The sequence below is a fragment of the Boleophthalmus pectinirostris genome, unplaced genomic scaffold (genome assembly GCF_026225935.1).
Source record: "Boleophthalmus pectinirostris isolate CB_2022bp ecotype Guang Dong unplaced genomic scaffold, ASM2622593v1 HiC_scaffold_13, whole genome shotgun sequence".
In the NCBI taxonomy this organism is placed as follows: Eukaryota; Metazoa; Chordata; class Actinopteri; order Gobiiformes; family Gobiidae; genus Boleophthalmus; species Boleophthalmus pectinirostris.
In genome coordinates, this window is record NW_026571036.1 from 16,000,038 (window position 1) to 16,025,266 (window position 25,229).

Genomic DNA, 25,229 nt, shown 5'->3' on the forward strand with positions numbered 1-25,229 from the left:
TTGATTTTACATTTTAATGCATTTTTGGATCTGATTTTATGGTTTCTTGTATAAAAAGCTTATATAATGGTTTTCAATATTGCAATTCATAAACATAAACAAGACACACATTTAGTGAGTGTCTCCGCAATCTCCACAAACCTGATTCAAAGATAAAAGCCTAAAAGCAGAGTCTCCTTTAGGTATTATATTTCATCATAACATAAAACTGCATAAAGCTGTATAATCTAGTATGATTTTAAAGGAACAGTCTAGAATTTCGGACATAGGACCTCATTTCCTAGTTAGCCAGTGTTGGAGATGATTTTTTTAATATTCCATCCAGTTGTATTTGCAGAGGTCTCTGGTGCTAGACTAGTGCATGTCAATGGCCATAGTTACCCTGCCACTAAAAACAGTCTTACCCACTCCACAGAGCACCCGAAGCAAATCTATTATTACGCCAGACTGTCGCTGTAAATGTCTGTGTTGGTAGAATAATGTTTGAAATAAAACTAACCTTGCATCCATAGGCAAGGCAAGGCAAGTTTATTTGTATAGCACAATTCGTACACAAAGTAATTCAAAGTGCTTTACAGAATAAGAAATACATTAAAATCATAATAAAAACAAATCAAAACATAAATAGACATAGACTGTATATATGAGTGAACATAGCTAACGCGCTAGCCTTAAGTGCCAGATAGGAAGTTCGCCAGGAGGCTCTTCCGACTCCTTCTGACCCTGGCTCCAATCGACTTACATTGGGATCTTGTTGAACCTCTCTCTGTAACTGCTGCAGTGAGCCTCTTTGCCTCCCGAATTTTTTTTTTCACTATTTTGTCTGTCAAAAAAATCCTATTCGCTCCTGTAACCATTAGAATCGCGAGCCTCATTTGAGTGGCGCAGAACGCTATGGGTGACATCACACTCGCTTAGTCCACTTCTTTTATACGGTCTATGCTTGCATCGCATGAATCGTTGCATGTTGAGGGACTATTTTCTCAGCAACAGCAATTTGACTTTGCCGGTAAAATAGGTACAAGGTGATATCAGTCCGCCGCTGCCAAGCTTTCGATCAGGAAGTACAACTCGCTGCTTCTGCTCAGACATAAATCCTTCAAATGCAAGGTTGGTTTTACTTCTAAAATTATTCTATTGACACAGACATCACATGCACTAGCCTAGCACCAGCGACCTCTGCAAATACAAGGACTGGATGGAATATTTTAAAAAAGTGTCTCCACACGTCTCCAACACTCTGGCTCACTAGGAAATTAGGTATGATGTCCAAAATTCTGGACTGTCCCTTTACCTTTCTATTTCTATGCAATCATCAATCAAATCAGGTGACATGAATGTTACCAGTGTCGCTTTAACTTTTAAGCAAAATACACCTATTTTTGCTGTGATCATTAGACTTTACTCTGTCATTGATAACATTTTAACCTGCCAACTTTTTACTCCAAACCTGTGTGTGTCTTTCTAGGCGTAGGCTCAGAGTTTTCTGTATATTCTTGTAAAACGTCTGTCTGGCGCCTTGATGTTAAAAGTTGACAGACTGATTTGTGCTTTCAAAGTGCTACGTCCTGACACCAGCTGAAAAATGCAGAGAGATTCCAGACTTTGCTGCTATTGTCGCTTTCATTATCTCCTCAGCCGATGCGTTCTCACAAACATGACAAGTGTGATTACGCCAGGCTTTTAGCAATGCAGCTTCCTCCCCAAACCATACTCCCAGCTTTATTCAGCTCTACATGTGAACGCTTCCCTTTGGCCTTTTGCTCTCTTTCCTCTGTCATTATATTTTCTGGTTGGGCGTCGTAGGTTGAGGAGTTGGATAATGGATTTCAAATGATACCCCATTTCTGTGATGTGTCAGATAGGTGCACACAGGCATGCTACAGGGCTGCAGTCAAACATGGAGTGGAAACTAGTCACACTAGTTTAATGGGTAAATAGTCAGTGGAGTTACTTTAGCTTTATATTACTAACTTTTTTATTGCAAATTTTGAAAGATGTTGTATGTATTAACAACATTACAGAAAACTTAGTATATTATACACATTATTTAGCCTTCAAAAAATCTTTAAAAAGAACTAAACTCTTAAAAATCATAAAATATCTAATAAACAAGCTACAGATAAATTAAAGCCACAATCTGTAACATTTTAGCTAAAAAATAAACAAAAATAACTGCATATTCTGGTTATGTTTATTGAATTGAAATGCATACTTATTCTTACTCCTGTTTGTTTCCATGGAAATGTTTTTTTTGTTGTTTTTTTTTGGCTATTATCTTCCACATTATGGCAAAAAAAAAAAAACAGTATCTATCCCTGTAAAATGTTCCGCAATATAGTTTTAACTTACTGTTTTCATGGAAATGTTTTTTTGGCTATTATCTTCCACATTATGGCAAAAAAAAAAGTATCTATCTCTGTATAAAATGTTCTGCAATATAAATTTAACTTAATGTGAATCATTCAAGCGATTTGCTACCTCCGGAAAGTTGCATACTGTATCTTTAAGTTTTCAGGAGCAGCAAAGAAAAATGAGGGAGCCTAATGTAAATTATTCATTAATTTATTCGTATCCATTTTTTTATTTTTTTATTTTTTTTGGCACTGAAGAGTTAAAACAAATTAAATTAACAATTAAAACAAATGCAATAACATTCACTGGCCACAAGGGGTCAGAGTAAGGAAACAGAATAAATTTCTATATTGTAAATGTACACAAAATTATCTGTTCAACTGATCTGAAGTCTAGCACAATTTATCTTTAGGATTTATGCGCTTAGTGAAGTTCTTTTTAGTGTGAGATTGGACCTAGACTTTTGAATGTCCCTGGCTATTTCTGTCTATATTGAGTCAAATATGAAGCGTCTCCTCAGCTGAACTCCGATTCGCTCAAGTATTGAATAAACCTTTGAAAGCGCACGTGTAATGGTCTGGCATTAGCTGATAGTTAAGTACAGCGTGCAAATCTGTCTGTGTTTTCTATGCAAATCACAACACATTCAATTAGAGACGGTGAAGAAAAAGGACACGTTTCACAAAGATGGCGGGAAAGAATAGTTCACAAAAAGCTTTATGCTCATTTGAGGCTGAGGTTTTCATCTTGAAAGATATTACCGAGTGGAGCTGGGAATGCATTTGTTGAATAAATTATGACCCGCGGATGTTTGCAGCCTAATGTTCACAGAAAAATATCCCTTACCCTGAGCTTCTTGGAAATGTTTATCTTTCATGTGTTGTACTTTTAACTTGAAGCCTCTCATGTTGCTTTCAGATGCACACTTAGAGACAATACAAAAGAGGCTAAAATATCTATGAATAATATTGACCGATGACTGACTGATCAAACATAGTCTTCTCGCTTTGAAGGCAACTCTAAATGTGAGTTTAACTATAGTAATAATAGCAGAAGAGCTTTGGCATGCACTCTATTAGGCTATTAGTACTTAAAGCTGTACTATGTAACTTTTCTGGCGAAGGATCTGCCACCTGCTTGTCTCTATGGAAATGTCTATGACAGTGTTTCCCAAACTTTTTTTCTGGGGACCCATATTTTAAAAAAACACAAACCTTCACGATCCAAGTCAGTAGACATTATTCCGTAAATCATAAAATAAAGGTGGATTTGACCATTATTGAATATTAATAAGGATATTTTATTATTGACTGAGTGATCGTGTCTCTCTGAACAATTAGTACTACTCAAGTTTTAAACAATGAAGAACTGCAATAAAAGGTTTCTATAAGTCGCCTATTTGTACAATAAATGTCGCCCTTTTCTTTTTCTTTTCAACATTCAATTGAACCAGCAATATTGGAACAAAATAGTCAATAAAATAATTACAAAACGATTAGAAATTAATCAAAACATTACAGTAGCTCAGTTGGTAGAGCATTCGCCCACTGATCTGAAGGTTGGCGGTTCGAATCCAGCTCTCGACATAAACATCACAGGTTGAGCGGTCAGATCCACTGACCCACAGGTTGGCTGGTGTGATTCCAGCTCCCACAGATGAATGCTGTCGTTGTGTCCTTGGGCAAGACACTTAACCCACCTTGCCCCCAGTGTCTGTGTACACTGGTGTGCGAATGTGTGTGTGAATGGGTGAGTGGTTCCTTGCTGTAAAGTGCTTTGAGTGCCTTGAAGGTGGAAAAGCGCTATAGAAAAATTTGACCATTTACCATTTAACATTTCCTGTGGGTCTGTCTGCGTTTTTTGAGAGCTTTACAATCACACATCAGTATTTTGCAGACCTACATGTAGATCGAGACAAGGCGACTCAAAAAAATCTCTTGTGACCCACCTAAAGGTCATGACCCGGTCTTTGGGAAACAATGGTCTATGAAATAATCATGTCTTACCCAGGTAAAGCAGGGAAATTAAAATAACAATACAAACAAATAAAAACATAACATTAACATTAAGTCTAGCAATTATTTAAGTGTTGCAGCTCCACAGATCTGACCTGTTACTTGGCCTGCTTGTCTCCGTAGAGAATTTTAATGCCATACTGTAGAACATTCTTGGCAAAGCAATAATATCTCCATGGAGACAAGCAGGTGGCCGACTCTCCACCTGAACAGTTTGACAGTGCACCGTTAAAGACCTAACAAAGTGGCGATATCACCCTACATAAATTTGCTCATAACTTCAACAGTGGTACCTATTACCAGTGTTAGCTTAGATTTGATTTAACTTTGAAGAGGCAATTTCACAACCAGGAGAATATGGGAATATAAAAGAGTTTGGGTGAGTGGCTAGGTTAACCGCCTTTATCGTTGAACGCTTAACTAACTTTTAAACTGCCGCTTTAAACTTCGACATCACAATCCCAGCTCTGCCAAAAGACGATAGTGACAGCTCTTGATTACAAAGTGTCCCCAGCTGTCAGGCTTCTCCCAAGTATCCTTTCACTTTCACTTTTGATCTATTAAAATTGTCCAACCTTTTCGTAATGATTCTCTCTCTTGTGTTTATTGCGTCTCTGTAGCCTTTTCTATGAGCATTACCATCAGCTACGAGTGGGCTGGTCTAGCATGTGGCTTTAAACCTGGAGAATCCTCAGCGCTGTCCTACTCTCCTTTTCAAAATGATGGCGTTTGACATTTAATCTGTGGGCTGCACAAATTGTCTGGACTCATAATGACACATGCATATGAATGAGGCTCCAGCTCACCTGTGATAGCAAACCCAGGCCTTTCTCAGTGTTTGCCTCTTGTAGATTGTTGTAGATTATTACTCTGGTGCTTAGGCAGATAGGAGTTGGTTATAAAAGTGGTTTCATGTGAATGTTTGTGTTGAATTGCAGATCACGTGTCGGTGGGAGGGCTCGGAGATAGCTTCTACGAGTATCTGCTCAAGGCCTGGCTCATGTCGGACAAGACGGACGAGGAGGGAAAGAAGCTCTACTACGATGCCTTACAGGTATTGGATAAATGCATAGTAATGTTCATATGAAAACAGATTCCACATGTTAGAATAATCCTGATCTATAACAGTATATGACCACATGTTACATCAAAGACCTATTATTTTTTGTAAATAAAATCAAGTGTGGAAATTATTGATTTGTGACGCAATAATGTGACCACTTAAAGGTACAGTCTGGAATTTTGGACATAGGACCCCATTTCTTAGTTTGCCAGAATGAGGAGACGTGTGGAGACACTTTTTAAAATATTCCATCCAGTCCTTGTATTTGCAGAGGTCACTGGTGCTAGGCTAGTGCATGTCAATGGCCATAGTTATCCTGTCACTAAACAGTCTTACTCACTCCACAAAACACCTGAAACAAAACAATTATAACACCAGACTGTCGATGTAAATGTCTGTGTTGATAGAATCATTTTAGAAGTAAAACCAACCTTGCATTTGAAGGATTTATGTCTGAGCAGCAGCGAGTTGTACTTCCTGATAGAAACCTTGGCAGTGGCGGATTGATATCACTTAGCACCTGTCTTACCGGCAAAGTAAAATTCCGCTGCTTCTGAGAAAATAGTCGCTCAGCATGCGACGATTCATGCAATGCAAGGTTAGTTTTATTTCAAACATTATTCTATCAACAGACATTTACATCGACAGTTTGGCATTATAATTCTTGTTTTGTTTTGAGTGTTTTGTGGAGTGGGTAAGACTGCTAACTATGGCCATTGACATGCACTAGCCTAGCACCAGCGACCTCTGCAAATACAAGGACTGGATTGAATATTTTAAAAAGTGTCTCCACACGTCTCCTCACTCTGGCTAACTAGGAAATGAGGTCTTATGTCCAAAATTCTGGGCTGTCCCTTTAATAATGATGATACATTAGTTTTACACAGTGTTGCAATTGCTCGCATTATTCATTCACTCCACACTTATATACTGGTAAGATGCTATTGTAGCCACAGCTGCCCTGGGGTAGACTGACAGTAACAAAGCTGCCAATCTGCCCCATTGGCCACTTCAACCACTTCAACAAGGTGGTTGAAGTCATTCTAGGCAATGTGGCAAGGATACAATGAAAATTTTGCCACTGGCGCTCCTCTTTGGCACCTGCTATTCCCAGTGATCTTCCATCCAAGTACTAACCAGGCCCAACCCTGCTCAGCTTCGGAGGACTGGTGAGATTAATCTTTGACAAAGCAGTTTGGCCACATATTTACACATTCATTGTGCTGTGTTTGAATAGCTAATAGTGTTATTCACTGTAAAACAAAGAGCACTTCATAAACTTCATAAACAACTTGAGTAAAGATTAGTCTTTCATGCACCATCACAAGTCACTAAACAAATGAGGCAGTACAATCCATTCAAATGCAATTGATACATTAATAATCCGTGTCTCCACGTGCTACTTAAGCTTATAGAATACAGAAAAGTGTATGTGTGGGTTTTTTTAATAAACTGTTTGTTCCATAAGTGACCCTTATGTCATGACACTCTTGTACAACATTGATAATCGATTCTCTGAGACTTGGCTCGCACGACTCACTGCTCAAAAACAATCAGAGGACGAATGGATTCTCTACATTGGTCCAGTGCAGGCTCCGAAACACACACCCTCTAACTGCATGCCATTATTAAACTGTAGACTAGAGTGCGCTGCATAGATTTTCTCCAACCCCCTCTGAGGCTAAATCAAAGGCTCTTAGATAATAATGTCCAGAAAACATGACAAACCTCCTGGCGCACTTCTTCATCTCTGCAGAGAACAACATTGAATTGCCATGCTGTAGTTTGATTCATGGGTAGACATTGATTACTACATTTCTTTCACTTGCTATCTTGAGAAGTTGGCAGATTGGAGACAGACAGCGCAGACTTATTTGGAGAAGACAGATGAGCATGAACTAACAAACGCGCTCTCCTGAAGTGAACCCACACATTTGGAGAAGTGTAAAGGGCCTAAACAAATGGAAGCCGTGGTGATGCATGGGGTCTCAGCTGGAGGAGGCTGATTGGCTGCTGGTTATATAACACAGATAAAACCAGCTACGACCCCTAAGCACTCAGACTACAGGAAGTTGAAATGCATATTATAGGTTAAAACAGTGCCTCGTGTTAGGGCGTTCATCGACAAAGACAAATGTTTGCGGTTTCATCCCAGCTTAATATGCAAATCTTGTTGTTGGATGTATGTATGAAATAGTTTTAAAACATTTCAAACTTAATATTCTTACTAAGGAAAAGGCTTGATGGGCGATATACAGTCGATTTCAATCCTCCAATGATAAAATGATGATAAAAAAAACAAAACAATGGAATGTAATTTTTAACACATAATATATATTGTTTCTTTCCTATTGTTTCTTTCCTATTAAGTGGTCTTATGTCAGTTCTGTTAAGATCAAGATTGTTTACTGAATGTACAGATCGCATGAGGAGACACGTGCCATGTTTACATTAGAGCTTTAATTCTGAATACAAATAATTAAACTCTGAATAAAAATTATTGCAGCTCTAAAAAAGACCATGTTAACATTTAATTCGTAATAAAAATGATTATTCAGAAATAAACTTAATTCAGAAATAAGTGGGTGGTTTATTCCAATTTTATTCCTCGATCATGTAAATGTTTATTCTTCTTAAAAATAATTCCAGTCATTCAGTGCGATCCAGACTATCTAACCAGTCCTCGCTTCGGACTTTCATCCACTGGTCTTTGGATTTACAAGCAGGATGCGGGAATGGGCTGAGGTAGAGCAGCCGTTGACTCAGATGGTCTTCTTCTAGAAAGCCGGTAGCAACCGAAGTGTGTGTTTTCTTCCGAAAGATGTAAATATGTTTGCGTCCCTGTCCAACCAGAACCCTTCCCCATCCCCAGACATTGTGTGGAATTAAATAAAGCCGATTTAACGTGTTTTCCATGTAAACCTCAATTTGGAATTAAAATCGAATGAGAGTATTTTAAGTCAGAACTATTTAATTCAGAACAAAAACTTCGGAATTTAAAAAAAACAAAAAAAACATAATGTAAACGTGGCCACTGTGACAAAAGTTCAGAATTAGCCTGAAAATGTGAGACAAAAATGCAATATGGACAAAGTTACAAATATTGGAGAGAAGTGACATGTTTTGTAGCGTTGCTGTTTGAGCGACTGAAAGCAGGTCGCGGGGAAGGTCAGCATATGGCTTTTCAACATAAAAGTAGAGTATGACTAAATAACACTCACGCTGCTAGCCAGGGGCGGCGTCGGGGGGGCAGGGGAGGGCAATGCTCCCCCATAGCCCCCATTTCTGCCCCACTTTCACAGCACATTCAGTCTTGACTAAAAATTTTCAAATGGCAATGACTGAGTGTTCAAAATGACTCATTACTCAGTTCTAACTACATTTAAATTTGTTTAAAACAGCAACACACACATGGTAGGGGTGAGGGGTGCACTCCATGGTTCAAAGTGTGTAGAACTGTCTGGCACCGCCCCTGCTGCTAGAATACTAAACTCTTTCACTTTGTGCTGTAGGCGATCGAGACCAACCTGATGAGGAAGTCGAGCAGCGGTCTGACCTATATTGCGGAGTGGAAGGGCGGGTTACTCGAGCATAAAATGGGTCACCTCACCTGTTTCGCCGGAGGCATGATCGCCCTGGGAGCCGACGGCGCGCCCAGTGACAAGACCGGCCACCAGATGGAGCTCGCAGCCGAAATCGCACGCACCTGCCACGAGTCATACGCCCGCACAGGTAACGTTGTCCAATGTTCTTGTTTAGTTCTTATTTAGTCCTGGTTTCTTTTTGGTTTAGTCTTGGTCCTGGTTATTTCCTGGTTGTTTCCTGGTTGTTTCCTGATTCAGTCCTATTTCAGTCCAGGTTCAGTCCTAATTCAATCCTGATTCAGTCCTGGTTCAGTCCTGTCTCATCTATGTCCTGGCTAAGTCCTTCGATATGGATATTTTAGTGCCATGATTTTTTTTGGGCCACAAAAAATATTATTGAGCTATTTTGCTATGTTTAAATTATAATTGTACTTCTCTGACACCTTTCATCATACTGTGACATCTTTTCTTACACAGGTATATGCTTAGTGTCTATTAGAAACATTTTATTGAACCTCTTTGAGTAATTAAATCATTCTTGAGGTTCAGTGTGTGGGCGCTCCTGATTTAGTGCCTTCTCTTCAGTGGTGTCTGTCGGTCCTTTGATGACGTTTTATCTTCCGTAGCTTTGAAGCTGGGTCCAGAGGCTTTCCGTTTTGATGGAGGAGTGGAGGCCATCGCCACTCGACAGAACGAGAAATACTTCATCCTCCGCCCAGAAGTTATTGAAACATACATGTACATGTGGAGGTTCACACACGACCCCAAGTACAGGGAGTGGGGCTGGGAGGCTGTGCAGGTGAGAGCACACTTTGTTATATTTCTGTTTTACTGCTGTCATAGACACACCCACCAGCATCTCCACAGTAACTTTAAACTTAAACTATGTAAGTCTAAAGCCAAAAAAATAGATAAATAAATGCATATTTTTTTTCAAATTTTAGTTATTTTTATTACACTGAAACATAGAGAAACACAAACCTGATGCTTGTTGACCTGAAGGAGGGCCTCTTCCTGCTTGTTTCCACTGATATGTTGTTTCTTTTGCTATAATCTTCCACTGTATGGCATAAAACGTATCTGTATCCACAGGGAAAGTTTGAAAGTACGGTTTTAAAGGGTCAGTCCGGAATTTTGGACATAGGACCTCATTTCCTAGTGAGCCAGAATGTTGGAGATGTGTGGAGACACTTTTTAAAATATTTCATCCAGTCCTTGTATTTGTAGAGGTCACTGGTGCTAGACTAGCGCATGTCAATGGTCATAGTTATCCTGCCACTAAAAACAGTCTTACCTACTCCACAAAGCATCTGAAGCAAATCTGTTATTACACCAGACTATCGATGTGAATGTCTGTGTTGATAGAATAATGCTTGAAATAAAACTAACCTTGCATCGCATTGATCGTCGCATATTGAGGGACTACTTTCTCATATATCAGTCCGCCGCTGCCAAGGAAATGAGGTCTTATGTCCAAAATTCCAGACTGTCCCTTTAAGTTCCATGGAATCATACAGATAATGTGCCACCTCTATAATATTACATACTCTACCTTTAATTAGGAAGCATTTTAAATTGCCAAAACAAAAGAAAAACAGATCTCAAAAATACAGCTCAACACAGCTACTATTTGGATACTAACTTTTTTGTCCTTTTATTTAACCAGAAAAGTTTGAACGTTTTTAAACACACACTTATATTTAAATCCCCAAAAACCCCATGCATTTTATTTATTCATTACAAATAACTTATAGAGGGTTAAGCTCAATAGAATGAACTATTTTAACCTTTTTTTAAGATACTATTATTGTTTGAATACATTCTTACCCATTGTTACTTTCAAGCTGTTCATGTTAAACACTGCATCTATTCTGTCAGATATTACTTTGCACTGCTCACCCATTCAACCAAATATTGAGATTGAAAACTGCAACATTACTTTGAGTCAAACAGAAGGCAGCAAGCGGAGCATATGCGTCAGCCGGCTCCATTGTTATGCCTTGTGTTAATATAGTCAAATGGTTTCAACTACAATTGCTCAAACTTGATATTCCATCTTATTTGAATCTCATAGCCCACTAAACAATTGTATTCCCGTCACTTCGCCTAGGCTTTGGAGCAGCACTGTAAAGTCGAAGGAGGCTACAGCGGACTGAGAGACGTGTACGCCGCCAACCCCAACCACGACGACGTCCAGCAGAGCTTCTATTTAGCCGAAACGCTCAAGTAAGACCCCTCTTTCTGTCTCTCGCTCTGTCCCCCTCCCCTTCACTCGGGTCTCCTCATGATTGTCCTGTCACTACGTTTTTACCACATGACGGCGCTCCTCAAATCACCGTGACAACCTATCTCACATGTCAAGGGTACAGTGTTTGATTTATGTAGCCCTGCGGGGAAGGTCAGGAGGAGTCGAACCTATTTTGACAGACAATTCTCGAAAAGATAAGTTGAAGTTTATAATTCCAAGCAGGTAGAACATTATGACCATCAAATAACCTCTTCAACATGGTAAGACGGGATATGAGAGGGAAATATTCACTCATTGTACTATTCATTAACTTGGTGGTAAGCTACTATAGCCATGAACTGTCAATTTGCCCCAACAGTTTCGGCGAACTCCACAGATCTCTCATTACTCCTTACATTTATACACAAAATGACAAAGGGCACAACATTAAAAGGCACTGGCAGAGCTGCTATCAATCCACCCTGGCACCTGACCTCACCCTACTGTGTGTGAAGTTGAAAAAGTTGTCAATAAAGCAGTTTGATTTATCAAGTCTTAATTTAAAGATGGTAGAAAAAGTACAAGCATGTCTCAAGACGCCACTAGCAACTTGTCATAGTGATACATATTTTGACTTTGACTTGAGTTTGTTCGTGTCTAAGTTTGGGAGTGTGAGTATTTTGTGTATGTGGAGTGTGAACTGCGTCACTGTAAATGTGCCACCAGCTTCGCACCAAGTTTGGGTTTTCCTTATACAGTTATAAAGTTTCAGTAGTACCAAGAATAAATGTTCTTTAAGTTAAGCAGATACTTGGATACTTGATAGGCTCAGTCTGCTGAATGTCTCCACCCCCCCATCACCAACGTTTTGCACTAATCTTGGCCAATAAAGTGATTGGACAAAATAAAAATTTTAAAACCATGTTATAACGAAACATAAGGTCAGAGAATAAATACCATATTTTTCTGACTATAAGTTGCACCAGCCAAAAAATGCATAATGAAGAAGAAAAATATATATATAAGTCACACCGGACTGTAAGTTGCACTTTTTGGGGGAAATTTATTTGATAAAATCAGAGACCAGGAACCGACATTTCATCTTGAAAGGCAATTTATAGTAATGACAATAGAACAGAGAACAACAGACTGTTAACATAACGTGAACAGTTATTCAGATAACTATAGCATAAACAACAGAACATAAGTTTACCAAACTCTCCATTTCAGTCCAAATCACTAAATCCATTGAATTCTTCATCCTCAGTGTCACTTCTGAGCAACTCCATGACCTCTGGAGGTAAACGGAGCACCACTTTCTCTTCTGTGGAGCTGTCATCAGACTCGGCATCAGTTCCAGTTAGAATTATTCCACTCTTTCTGAATCCCTACAGGATGGTTTTGGTTGTCACTGAAGTTCAGGCTTTGTCGGTCCATCCAATGACTTCCAAGAAAGTTGCATGGCACACCCGCCCAGTTACCATGATGTTGTGTGGAGAACATACCTCCACGATAATCCCTGCTTTCCGCCAGTCCTTCGCAAGTTTCTCGCACACTCCAGACTTTCTTTCTGCTGCTCAATTACCATTTTCGGTTGCATATTTCATTACTTGCAGCAGGACAGCGGCCCTTTCTGCAGGAGAAATGCGCAGTAGAGGGCACAGTGACAGAGGTACAGAAGTTATAGGAGTAGCAGATACTGACACACAAGCCTAGAGCCTAGAGCCGCTGTCAGTGTGTGAAAATGTTAATATATAGGTCGCAGGACCACCCAAATCATGAAAAAAGTGCAACTTATCATCTGAAAAATATGGTAATGAATATAATAAAATGTAATTTCACAGCTTCAGTGCGCCTCATACACTGGTCTGGTACACTCACCCTCTATTGGCAGCAGAAGGAATTACAAGAGAGAAATTCAATTAAACTAAGTAGTAATGAACACAATTTGTTGGCAGAAAGTCTGGTGTTCATTTATAGACTTAAAAAGTCAAGTGTAGTCAAGTCAAGTGTACAAGGTTTCTGTCTGTGAATTTCAAAGACTGAAACCAGCATTTAGTCATTTTTGCACATGCGTTTTTTAAAACATTTTGACATAAAGCAGGTTGCCTTCCATCTTCACAAATATCACCCGATCAGACTTACTTACTCTAAATCCTTTGGCAGTTTTCTCATCTCTCCTTGGTTGTACCAGCCCTCGAATTACACCCCAAAATCCACATGAAATATGACTGTTGTTTATGCCTGAATGTTCCCCGATGGAAACGCAGCAAATGAAAACGTCTCATTACCATCATTTCACATTAAGAGCTGCCTGTGGACAACTAGAGGGGGGATATATGGAAGCAATTGACCACCGGCCCGGACAGCTCCACAATAATTGCCCCATCCGTCAAGACGCATCATAACCACGGTAACGGCATCATGGACCCTGCTCGTCATTACAAAATATCCATCAGTTTAGCACCAGACCATAACTTCTGTTCACTAATGTTTCTGGGGCGTATTAGCTTTGAGCTCTTTGACACTTCCTGGATTCATCTCTGTCACTGCTAAAGATATACTTTACACACACGCCATCACTCAACGCTTTGGGCCACTAGGGGCACTGGTGCAGAGGGATGGGGCCGAAAACACTGGACAACTTTGTGGTGTATGCAAAGGGCATGAACAGGACAAGTCAAGTTCAGATGACATAGTCAAGGAACTAAAGATGAAAGTGTAGAAGGATAGTATATAGTAAAAGAACAACTGGACAAAAGTTATTTACAGTTAAGGAGTTATAGAACAATTTAGTAGGACAGTTTAAAATAGTTTAAAATGGTCAATCAAAGAGGCATCATAAAAAAATGCACTGAGATTTAGAATGTAGATCGAGCTATTTAATCTTAATTTTGTCATTCACCGTAGTTTTCTGTTGGAGAATTGGAGCCAGTCTCAATGAACTAAACGCTCACATTCATTGTTTAAATGGATCTCATGCATCTCCGCGTTGAAAGATGTAACTGTTGTGAGAGTCATTACAAGAGTGACCACAGGATTACATCACTCCATCTTTCATAAACTCGTCTCCCGTGACAATTCATCTTCAGCGTCGACACAACTCTCCTCACTTGTTTAATGGCCACCCCTGTGATGAAATCTACAATAAATAGTGCAGACACTGACCTCAGAAGTGCACAGAACACATTGGAATGAGATTAAGGAACTTAAGTGTGGAACACTCAGTCTTCAAGATGAAAACATTTTATTTCAAAAATCAAATTGGAGTCAAACTCCATTATGTTCCTTTGCTCTACTCCACATATAAAGCCTGAGCTGTGGGCTGTGTTTTGCTGTGTTTGAATCCAGTGTAAAATCCAGTGCACGGTAAAAGTCTACATCCTCTGTTAAGAAGTCATTTTTCTCTACTTTTTCACTTTGTTGGTATTCAGAAGAATACAGTTACTTTCTTAAAATCAAAGGCATATGTTGTGGATTTGATCATGCAATTTGTGCTTCAGACTGCACAAGATTAGTGCCAAAAACAGAAATCCTTGCTCTTGCAGTGAAAGCATGTGTAATTTTTCCTTCTCTAATACTTCACACAAGCACAGACTTTTAACTTGATTACAGCACCAAGTCTTCTTCTGAACATCTGACCTCTCCACTTTGGAAAATTTAACACTTTTTTCACAAACAAGCTCGAAGTCTGCAAGATGTTGAGGACTAAATTTTTCTACCTCACTCACATCACAGAAGGTCATAATGAAAATCCTCAAACCCAATCTCCCTCTTCTGTGTGCGTCACGCGTCCACTGGGCTGTACAAGCTGTCAAAGCTGACTATTTGTTTTACGGTGAGGTCTGGAGCAGCCAGCCTGTCTGCACATGTCCCAGTCTCTCTCATTCATATACGGGCCGTGGCATTTAACGCCAAAGGGCAGAGGGCGGCAGAATACAGATGAGAGGGTGTGCAGCTAAATAAATTCACTCACAGATCCTCTGGCTCGCACTGGGATCTTACAACAATCAGGAAGGAACAGTGTCTATGCATTCTACATGGTCATTATTATTCTGCAGTGCTAATTAAAATGATTCAGTCGTATTCACAGAGCCTATTATATAGTCTCTAAACTGAAACATATTAGCTGTGATGTGACTCATATATAATGGGGATGCAGCCTTGGTGATTAGATTTAAATAGATGTGTGGAAGATAGGTTAGAATTATTAGCATTAGCAACATGGTGTTTCTTGGCATGTCAGTGTAAATTATGTTGATGTTATTCAGTTATGCATTGTATTGTTACACAACAGGGCATTTTGATCCCTGTTCAACAGGGAACCTGGGTTACACTGTTACCAAACTGTGAATGCAGATGGTCAAATTCTTGGTTGCTCATTCATTTAAATAAGGCAGAAACATTTCAGACAGCGGGGAAAAAATGTCGTTTTTATATCTTATATTTGCCAATGAATATTAAGAGTCAATATCTAACTTCTACTTGTTAAAGTGGAGCTTAATTAAATAAAACAAAAAATGTAATTGTCAAATATTTTAGGTTTTGGTGCAATTTGTCCAGCTTAACTTTGTATATTTTTGGTTTGTTTGCATTTATACTAATTTTAGAGTTAGTCTTTTTGTCAATAAACAGTAAAACTCTGTGAGCAGCCTTCAGATCGCAGATGTTCTGTTTACAAACACTGAACGTATCTACACTTGCCATAATTGTGTAGTAAAAAAGTGTCTCTTTTGTCTCCAGGTATCTGTACCTGCTGTTTTCAGATGATGACCACCTCCCATTCGAGCACTGGGTCTTCAACACTGAGGCCCACCCGCTACCGATCCTCAAGAGGGACAAAACAGACAGACCCAACGAGGTGGAGTAACGGCCCGTCAGAATAAGAGCACAAACCTCTCTGTCCTATCCTGTGTAACTGAGCCTGCCCCAGCGTTGCCCCAGGACTCTTCTGGACTGGATTTTTTAAAATAACGTGACAAAATTGGGGAGTTGGAGTTCGTAATAAAATTTTTTCTTTTTTTGTTTTGTTTTTATTTTTCCTGGTCCTACGCTGGGCCTTCACTGCCAGATAATGCAGTTAGTCCGAATGTAATAAAGACTAATACATATCTTCAGAGGAGGACGACTACGTGGCTTTGTGTAAATTACTCTTGGGATTATTGAAGAGATGTTCAGAGGTACAATCGGACAGTTTTCGCACCATTTGTTCACTGTTTTGTTGTGCGTCGCTACATCTCAAAGTCAAAGTCCCAAAGCGGTGTCTGCCCGTCGCGGATTATTGGCTAAACTGTTCGAGGAACGCAAGACTGACTTCACAAACGCTTTTCCCTCAACAACTTTCCAGCGCTTTTCAGATGAACTTGTAAACTAAAACCAAACTTCTGAACTGTTTTCGTGAGTTTGGGCTCTACCTGCCACTGACTTCAATGTTCCCCACTTAAAGTTATTATTTAAGGGTTGTTCGGCATTTGCACTATGTTCCTAAAGAGGTTTGGTCATTCTTGGTTTTCACTAAATGACCCAGACACTTTTCCACATGCTGTCATTCTACTGTTTATTGCATAAGGGTGAACATTGTGTTGTGTGATTAATCCTGGTTTCTATCCTCTCTTCACATTCATCTCAAAATACTTCAACTTGTTTCTGGTCCAGTTGAAGGTGCTGTATTTGATTTTTTTTTTTTTTTTTTACTGACAGTAGTTCATTTAAAACGGTTTACAGATGTCTTTCTAACAACTAGCATGCTAATTAGGGATGCACTGATATGATACTGCTGGGTCTGGTGTGGGCCATGGTATCGGTTAAGCTGATATCTTGGTTGGACGTGATAAGACGATTTTCAGGCTGGTGTAGACTGTCTCATAACGTTTGAACTTTTATTCAGACAAATCTGGTCAAAATCAAATCATTGACGATGGGAAGGGTAAATAACAGTTACACAAGTGCCATTTTCATCACTACCTACTAGAGATGTGCAAAAATATCAAAATATCGATCGCTCAATGTGATGATACAGTATCGATATCGTGGTCTGCTGTATCGGTATATTAGCCTGAATCATCAGCTGGTTTCACTTCGTAGAAACCGTCTGATCTCACAGTGTTAGAATTCCTTCTCTTGACAGTAGGCGGGTACTTTTTTTATTTAAACAATCACTGTTATTTGGTCGTGACGTATGTAATGCGCCACTAACGGGGCTAACTGGTATATTAAGCTTTTTCCAATTCCTGTAGGAAGAAGGACAATAATGTCTTTCCCCTTGATAAAATTCATCAAACATTCTCTTTGTTCCGACTTTAAATCCTCAATCTCGGGAATTGTTGCCAACACAGAATGTATGGCTCTTTGCTGATTGGCTGGTGCCCAAACTCGCACTTCCGAGGTTCTTCCAAACCGTCTAGTGTATTCCAATTTCTGATCTAGTCGCTGAAGAGAAATGAAATTGAGTGGACGCACTAGGTGGAGCCAGCCCGTCTATCGATATATCGAGTATTTTTTGGTATATTTTACTAAATTATTTTCTTACAGCGCTACAGTTTTGTTGTTCGTTTAGAGGAAGGAAACTCATTTATGCGACACATTTGACTTTTTCACTTTTTTGAGGATTAAAATGTTTGTGTTTCATATTCACTTTGCACAAGAAGTGGTTTAACAAAGACCTTTTAGTATCACAGCCATGATTTAGCCTTTATTTTTTATTGAACCGTATCGAAATCAATCTGAAACATATTGCATCGAGCTGAAAGTGCACTGTACTGAGATATGTATCGTATTGTGGCCTATATATCGAAGTATGCGTGTGAGACTTCTTAATGATACCCAGACTACTACCTACACTTTTATCAGCAAATATCAGGTATCGACAGATGTTTAAAAGCAAAATATCAGTATCAGTATGAGAACAGAAAAAGCTGGATCAGTGCATCCCTAAAACGCTTTGGAATTGACTGCAGACATTACACAGTGATCACATTTTGACCTGTTTTTAGAGCTGTTTTTACGACATATCTAATGGGGCAGAACAATTTTTGCCCAACTACATGGACAAAAATCGGGTACAGCCACCTTCACACAGAGTTACGTGTTTGCATCGTAGTCTGTCGTCCAAAGATTTACTCATTTAAAGGTGCAGTTTGTCATTTTTCTCAATCAGAAAGTGTGCGTAATGTACCTTTAAACCTCTTAAACCTACCCTTGTCTGTGAACAGCTGGACGCACCTGAGTTTTAGTTCTTAGAAGCCAACCACTCTACCACTCTGCTCCATCTTTTAAGAAATTGCTACGTAATATAAGCAATACATCAAAGCGGGCAGACATTTTGAGCATTCGTCTGTATAATTAATTTGGGAGTCATTCCTGAACATTTTCTCGTGGCCAAACCTCTCTGGCTCAGTTGCTTCCTGTTGCTCCATGATCCACTTGAGTAGGACACACTGTACGATGTTTCTCCTCCGTGAGGGGACAACCACACTTTCACCGAAGCCGGATCTGTTCAGCTTCAAAACACCGGCCTCTGCTTGGTCACACGGTCGTAGTACCATCTCTGTCCACACCGGGGCGCTCGTATCTACAACAGGAGATCAGTGATGTTGTGTTTCGTTTACAGCAGCAGCCGGATTGAGCGAGTTTAGTCTTTTATTTAGTGCCTTCACTGTGTAGTCTGAGGAAGTAGCAGCTCATTCAAGTCCACCGTACACAGCTTTAACACCAGTCAGTCTCGTCACAAAAACAAACCGAAATCACACGCCCCATTTTTCTGTATTTGAATGTAATCATTTTGTGTTCGCTTCAGTGTACTTGGTCTGTTTTGAAATATTAGATCTTTTGCTTCAATGATTTCTCACCAGCTGATTAGTTTGACTACACTGACATCTGCTGGAGAGACGTAGACGGTGCAGTTTCCTTTCGAGATGGGTTCAGGAACACGGTGTATTGTGGTGCGTTCACGTCAGTCAGGTAAATATCTTTATTTTTATTATCAAAGGTGAAATATTATAATTATGTTGTCTCACTCAGTTGCTTTGTAGTCGTTTTAGTTTTAAATTATACTTGTGTGAATGCTGAGGTTTGCAGGATTGGTCTTTTAGAAGTTATTAAGAGCTTTTATCATATCCAAAAATGTTTCATGTTTGGGCATTATTTATTTGAAGGCCAGCTGCTTTAAAGGTCCAATATTACACTTTCTAATGTTGTTTCTTCATCGTAAACATGCGTGGAGTTGGGTTTTGTTTCATTCACACATTCAGTTTTTAAACTCCATACAACTTTCACTAGAATCATTTGGATAATTTCAGCCCTGGAACTGCCAAGTGCGACTGAACTAAAAGTAAAAGGGTCGCTCTTAACTTGAAAACTACTGCTTCATGACATCACAAGGTGGAACATTTTGAGCTTTGGAGATGTGGACAGACTAATAATAAAGAATAACTCAAACATGTGTGAATGAAACAAAACACAAATTGAGGTAGAGTATGTTTTGACGTGGAAACAACATTCTAACACACTTAAACCTCACAAGAGTCAGTTTTGTGTAATATTGGACCTGTAATAGTAACTGTAGTTGGCCTAGTAAAGCTGTTTCATCCAAAACGATTACTGAATACAGCTGAGTGAGAGATTATAGTAAACAACTGTATTTATGTAACGTGGTGTAGGGTTTTTCATTCCGCAGCTCGTTGGTATTGACCCAAATTGCTGGAGTTAATCCCATTTACATCGGCTACAGCAGCTTTACTGTAAAACTGAATGTACCGTCCAATGTGAAGTGAGCCTCTTTTCTTTCTTTCTCTTCCCTCGTTTGTCGTTTTTAGATCTAGGATTTCTTTATGAACGGAAAGCACAATGACGCTGTGTGCCGAGGTGACGAGGTAACGCGCACATTTAGAATACTGTATGAGACGGACACAGGGACAAAGGACGAAACACTGACGCTGCTCCTTCTGTCTTTTAGCGTCTGGAGGAGCCCGACTTTATTATTATTATTATTTTAAATATACCTGAGAATGAAGGAAGCGTTTGAAAAGTATTGTGTGAAGAGATTCATCAGAAGTTACGCAGTGAGGTCCTTTTTATTTTTAGTTTTGTCAGTCACAAGTAACTAATAATCAGAGTTACAAAAAGAGACCTGTTGATACTTTGCAGTGACGTCACGCTGGGGGTGTTGTACATGTGTCTCTATTGGCAGAATGTAACACAACGCACAGATTAGTGAAAACTGTCAAAAATGTTTTAATATAGTTTGAAAACTCAAGAAAAAAAACTAAATGGAGACTTTTTTAAGCGCACAAATGATCTGACCTGCTGTAGTTCCAATAAAATCTGCTCTTTTGGGCCAGATTGTGTTAAAATAAAACTTAAATTAAAGTGTAAATTAAGTAACAGAGCTTCAGACAGAGCAGTGCATTCAGTTAGCTTCCATGGGAACATTGATAACATCAGCTGTAAAGTATCAATATACGATTCATAAGAATAGAAATGATCAATAATTAGAATATCAGGTTAGAGTCATCTATTGGTTGCTCTATTTACCTTTTTGGAGAGTTTTAATGCTTTATATATACACAAAAAATAATAAGAAATATATTCTATTATATTTTTTATTATATTATTTATTGTTTTAAATAATTTGGATCAAATTTTGGAGTTCATTGGAATATATTGTACTGTATTTTATTAGTAATACTGAGTTGAGTGTTTAGCCAGTGGAGTATCGGAGTTATGTCCCAAGCAGATGTTTACATTTATTAATAATAATTTAAACATTTTTTGGTCAGCCATTTAAACAAACACTTTTCTACATAAATCCAACTCAAAATATGTAGCAAAATCACCATTAGTATCTTGTATTTTGATTTCATGAGCTTTAAAATGCTGAAACAGTGAAATTCTTTGAGATTATTTAGTGTGTATTTTGGTGATGCAGTTGATTGGACCTGTGTTTGACTTTGGCTTTGGGACCATCCATTCTTTAAAGTTCTCTGTTCTCAATGGGTGAAACGTCTCTTGGTGATTCTTGTTGACTTCTTGTTGTGTTCAATGCTTTTCTGTTGTGAATAAGTGAATTGGGATTCTACTCTTTAAGCCAGTTTTAGTCCAGAATACTGATTTTGGACTAAAACTGTGTCTGATAAGGAACTCGTGTGAATTTGAACTTGTGAAACCTCAGAATTGTCTTGTACAGAAAATTGCTGATAATCATTCCATTGCACATAGTTTACTTTGTTTATGCAATATTTTGAGTTGTGGGGAATTGTTTTTGTTGTGTTGATATTCTTAATATAATGATTATTCTAGAAAAGTGTACATATTCCACTGGAGCAGGTGAGCCGCTCTACGTTTCTATAAATCTCCTGGATATTGAAAATGATATTAAGAGCAGCAGACTTTTTAATAAACTATATTTGTTACACTTCTATTGTGAATAAAACGCTTTTAATAAATACTGTCTCCTGGTTTTGTTTTTAAATACAGTTTCCACTTTACATTTCTAATTCAGTGAAGTTCATTTGGTCTTCCAATAATTTATGTTATTTGTAGGAGTGTGCAAAAATATCAAAACATCAATATATTGTATCGTTTAATTCGATTATACAGCATCAATACCATGGGCTGGTGTATCGATATATTGCGAAGATAATTTTTTGGCGTATTTTACAAAATTATTTTGTTTACAGTGCTACAGTTTTGTTGTTTTAGTAGAAAGAAACTCGTTTATCCGACACATTTCACATTTTCACTGTTTTGATGATTAAAATGTTTGTGTTTCATATTCACTTTACACAAGAAGTGGTTTAACAAAGACTTTTTTAGTATCACAGCCATGATTTAGCCTTTATTTTTATTGAACCGTATCAAATCGATCTGAAATATATTGTATCGAGCTGAAAGTGCACTGTACTGAGATATGTATCGTATTGTGGCCTATATATCGAAGTATGTATCTAAGACTTCTTAATGATACCCAGACTATTACCTACACTTTTATCAGCAAATATTGGGTATCATGTTTTAACAAAGACTTTTAGTATCACAGCCATGATTTAGCCTTTAGTTTTTACAGAACGGTAAGATCACTGTATCGAGGTATGTATCGTATCATGGCCTATGTATTGAGGTGTGTATCGTATCTGCAAATTCTGAATGATACCTAGTCCTAGTTATTAGCCCAAACCAGGACGAGGGGCTTTTTTACTCTCACACACCTGGGATACTCTCCTGAAGAAGTCGGACTGCAGATGGCGCTGTCGTTTTGCCTCCTCCAGTAAGAAAACAGCGACAAAATCTGTATAAATCAGCTGACTGGACATTTCACAACAACATCATGTGACCACTGAGGAAGACCGAAGTCGAAACTATCAGGTATGAAAACAAACTGTTGGTATGAAAAAAGAACCTAATAACATGAATCACCAATTCTATTCAAGATCATAACAGCTACGGTAGCCCAGGAGGGTCATGAGTAAAGTACACTCAAATAATGATTATTTAGGAGTTCACTGCAAAAACAAATTCATTGAAAACTCGCCATAAATGTAATCTTCAACTTGTCAAAATCTTTTAAGCAAATTGTGTAATAGGCTACTTTTTGATCATGAACTATTATTAGTACATTTGACAATTTCATAATGTAATTTTGCATTCTATCAAACATCCATTTTGTGATTTCTATTGTTTTATTTATTTTTATTTTTTTAAGTTATACATCTTCTTGAACTGGAACATATGAGAAGAGAAAATATACCCAGGCCTTAAAGCTGTACTCTGTAACTTTTCTATCTGCTTTTCTTCATGGAGATGTTACTACTTTGTCTGCAATTTTCCACAGTATGGCATTATACCTATATCTCTATCCGCATTTGTTCAAATCTGTGTTTGTATAGCTCAAAAATACCTTCAAAAACATCATTCTTACTGTGAACAAGGTTGCCTCTCCACAGATCTGACCTGCATTCTGGGTAGGTGGTGTTACTTGTCTACACTGAAACAGAAACATTTAAAGCCTTACTGTGGAGCATTCCAGGCAAAGACATGACACACCCATGGAGACAAGCAGATGGCAGACACTCCATCTGAAAAGTTACATAGCGTACCTTTAAAGCAGGAAGACCCAGGACACGCTGGAGGGGCTATGTTTCTCGGCTGACCTGGGAACACCTTGGGGTCCCACCGGAGGAGCTGGAGGAAGTGTCCGGGGTGAAGGAAGTCTGGGAGTCCCTGCTTAGTCTGCTGATCCTGCAACTCAGCCCCTGATAAGCGGAAGAAAATGGACGTCTGAATGGACCTTTAAAGCTACATTTAATTATTTCCATCGGGTGCTTGTTAGTAACGCTAAAAAGTCCAGATTCAACTTTTACTTGCTCACTTGCTTTTTTTTTTAACATTTTTTTTTACAGTTGTGTGTTTATCTGACTGTGTGTGTAATAGAGACATCCATCCACCAGGGGGCACTGTAAGACTGCTCCGTTTTTATGTACACCCAAAGCGTTTGACCTTTTCTGTTCGGTTTATTATTTAATACGAAAAGGCCTGCAGATTTGTACAGAAAATATATAAAGTTAATCTTGTGTGCTCTTTTTGGGCATAGGCTGAGTTTAAACACGTAGCTACAGTGTGAACGCTTATAGAACTGCGGATATTTAAAACTACAATAGTACAATCGGTGGTGTTATGTAGGAGCTAAATTAAAATATCCAGTGTTTGACGTCCGTGTTTCGCGTGACGTTTGCGTGCACGTCCTCCCGTTGCCATGGAAACACCAAACAAAAGACTGCGCTTCTCGTGCCGAATTGAATCTTTTTCAAGGATGTTGCGAACAGCGTGTTAACCTTTAGTGTTTCAGCTCGGTGCTTCTGGATTATTAACGTACTCGCGTTTATTTTCTATTCTTAGCCGTAGTGTTTTATTTGAGCCCTACTCGTCATTTTGTTTGGTTTAATAAAAGGTTGTTCCCATGGCAACAGGTTACGAGTCGCTAATGATGCCACTTGGATGGAGAAGAGGTGTGTGTCCAGGTCAAAGCCAAATGGACCGAAATAAAAATACAAATACTGTAGATATATTGAACTCTAACTTATACACAGTCATAGTCACATCACACCTAGGGGGGGTTCTACGTGTATGTCTATGGTGGAATATTTTGGAGCTACCATGGTGGCACATTAGCAAACACACACAAAAAGTTTTAATGATCATTTGAAAAGTATGAATAGGCCTACAAAACAAAAACACCGTCACTTTTACAGTTAATATCAGCGTACATCCCGTCATTCTTGTCACACGTTTTTTTTTTTTTATTTTATTTTATATTTTTTTTATGTGATTACGAATGAAATCTTGGCCCTATTATATATATTAACTTTTTTTTTTTTTTTTTTTTTTTTTTTACATTTAGGTTTTAGAATAGTGTATTTAATTTTTTATTTTTTTTTTTTTTGCCTGGAATGTCCCACAGTATGGCATTAACGTATTGTATACATGTCCGTGGAGACCTGCAGGTGATGGCTTTCATTATTAGACTTATGGTTAACAAGTCAGACCTGTGGATAGGCAAGCCCGCTCACAGTAGGAATACATGTTTAAAGGCACACTGTGGAACATTTCAGGCTAGAAAAATGGCAGAAAGATTACACTGTATGGCTTTATAAAGGGTCAGCATTCATTTTTGTAGAGTAGATTCAATAAAAACTACATAGATACTTTATTCATCCCAAAAAGAAGCAATCTGAGAAGCAATCGGAACATTAAAAAACTAAAATAATATTAAGATTTGTCTAGATTGTGACAGTGTTAGAACACCAGCCAACCCCAGTTTACCTGTCTCTGTTTACTGTGTTGTAATGACTGACTGCCTCGTGTTCTTTGTGTTTATAGACGACACGGTGGTTGGTTGAACGTGTTAACGCGCTGGTCAGTGTCACATCAGTTTGGATGACATAGTGTCTATAGTGAGTGTGGAGCCGCTGGTGCTGTCTGTTTTACTAAAG

The 25,229-nt window shown here is 38.6% G+C and overlaps 1 protein-coding gene across 1 annotated transcript in view; it reads left to right on the plus strand.

Moving 5' to 3' along the window:
• man1a1 (mannosidase, alpha, class 1A, member 1) overlaps positions 1-21,686 on the plus strand; it is a 152,346-nt gene extending 130,660 nt beyond the window's left edge. Inside the window, exons 8-12 of the mRNA XM_055149325.1 lie at positions 5,309-5,424; positions 8,946-9,165; positions 9,644-9,816; positions 11,128-11,243; positions 15,988-21,686. Of these exons, the coding sequence (XP_055005300.1) occupies positions 5,309-5,424; positions 8,946-9,165; positions 9,644-9,816; positions 11,128-11,243; positions 15,988-16,114 (752 nt within the window). The 3' untranslated portion in view covers positions 16,115-21,686. The remainder of the gene's footprint in view (positions 1-5,308; positions 5,425-8,945; positions 9,166-9,643; positions 9,817-11,127; positions 11,244-15,987) is intronic.
• The last annotated feature ends 3,543 nt before the right edge of the window (positions 21,687-25,229 follow it).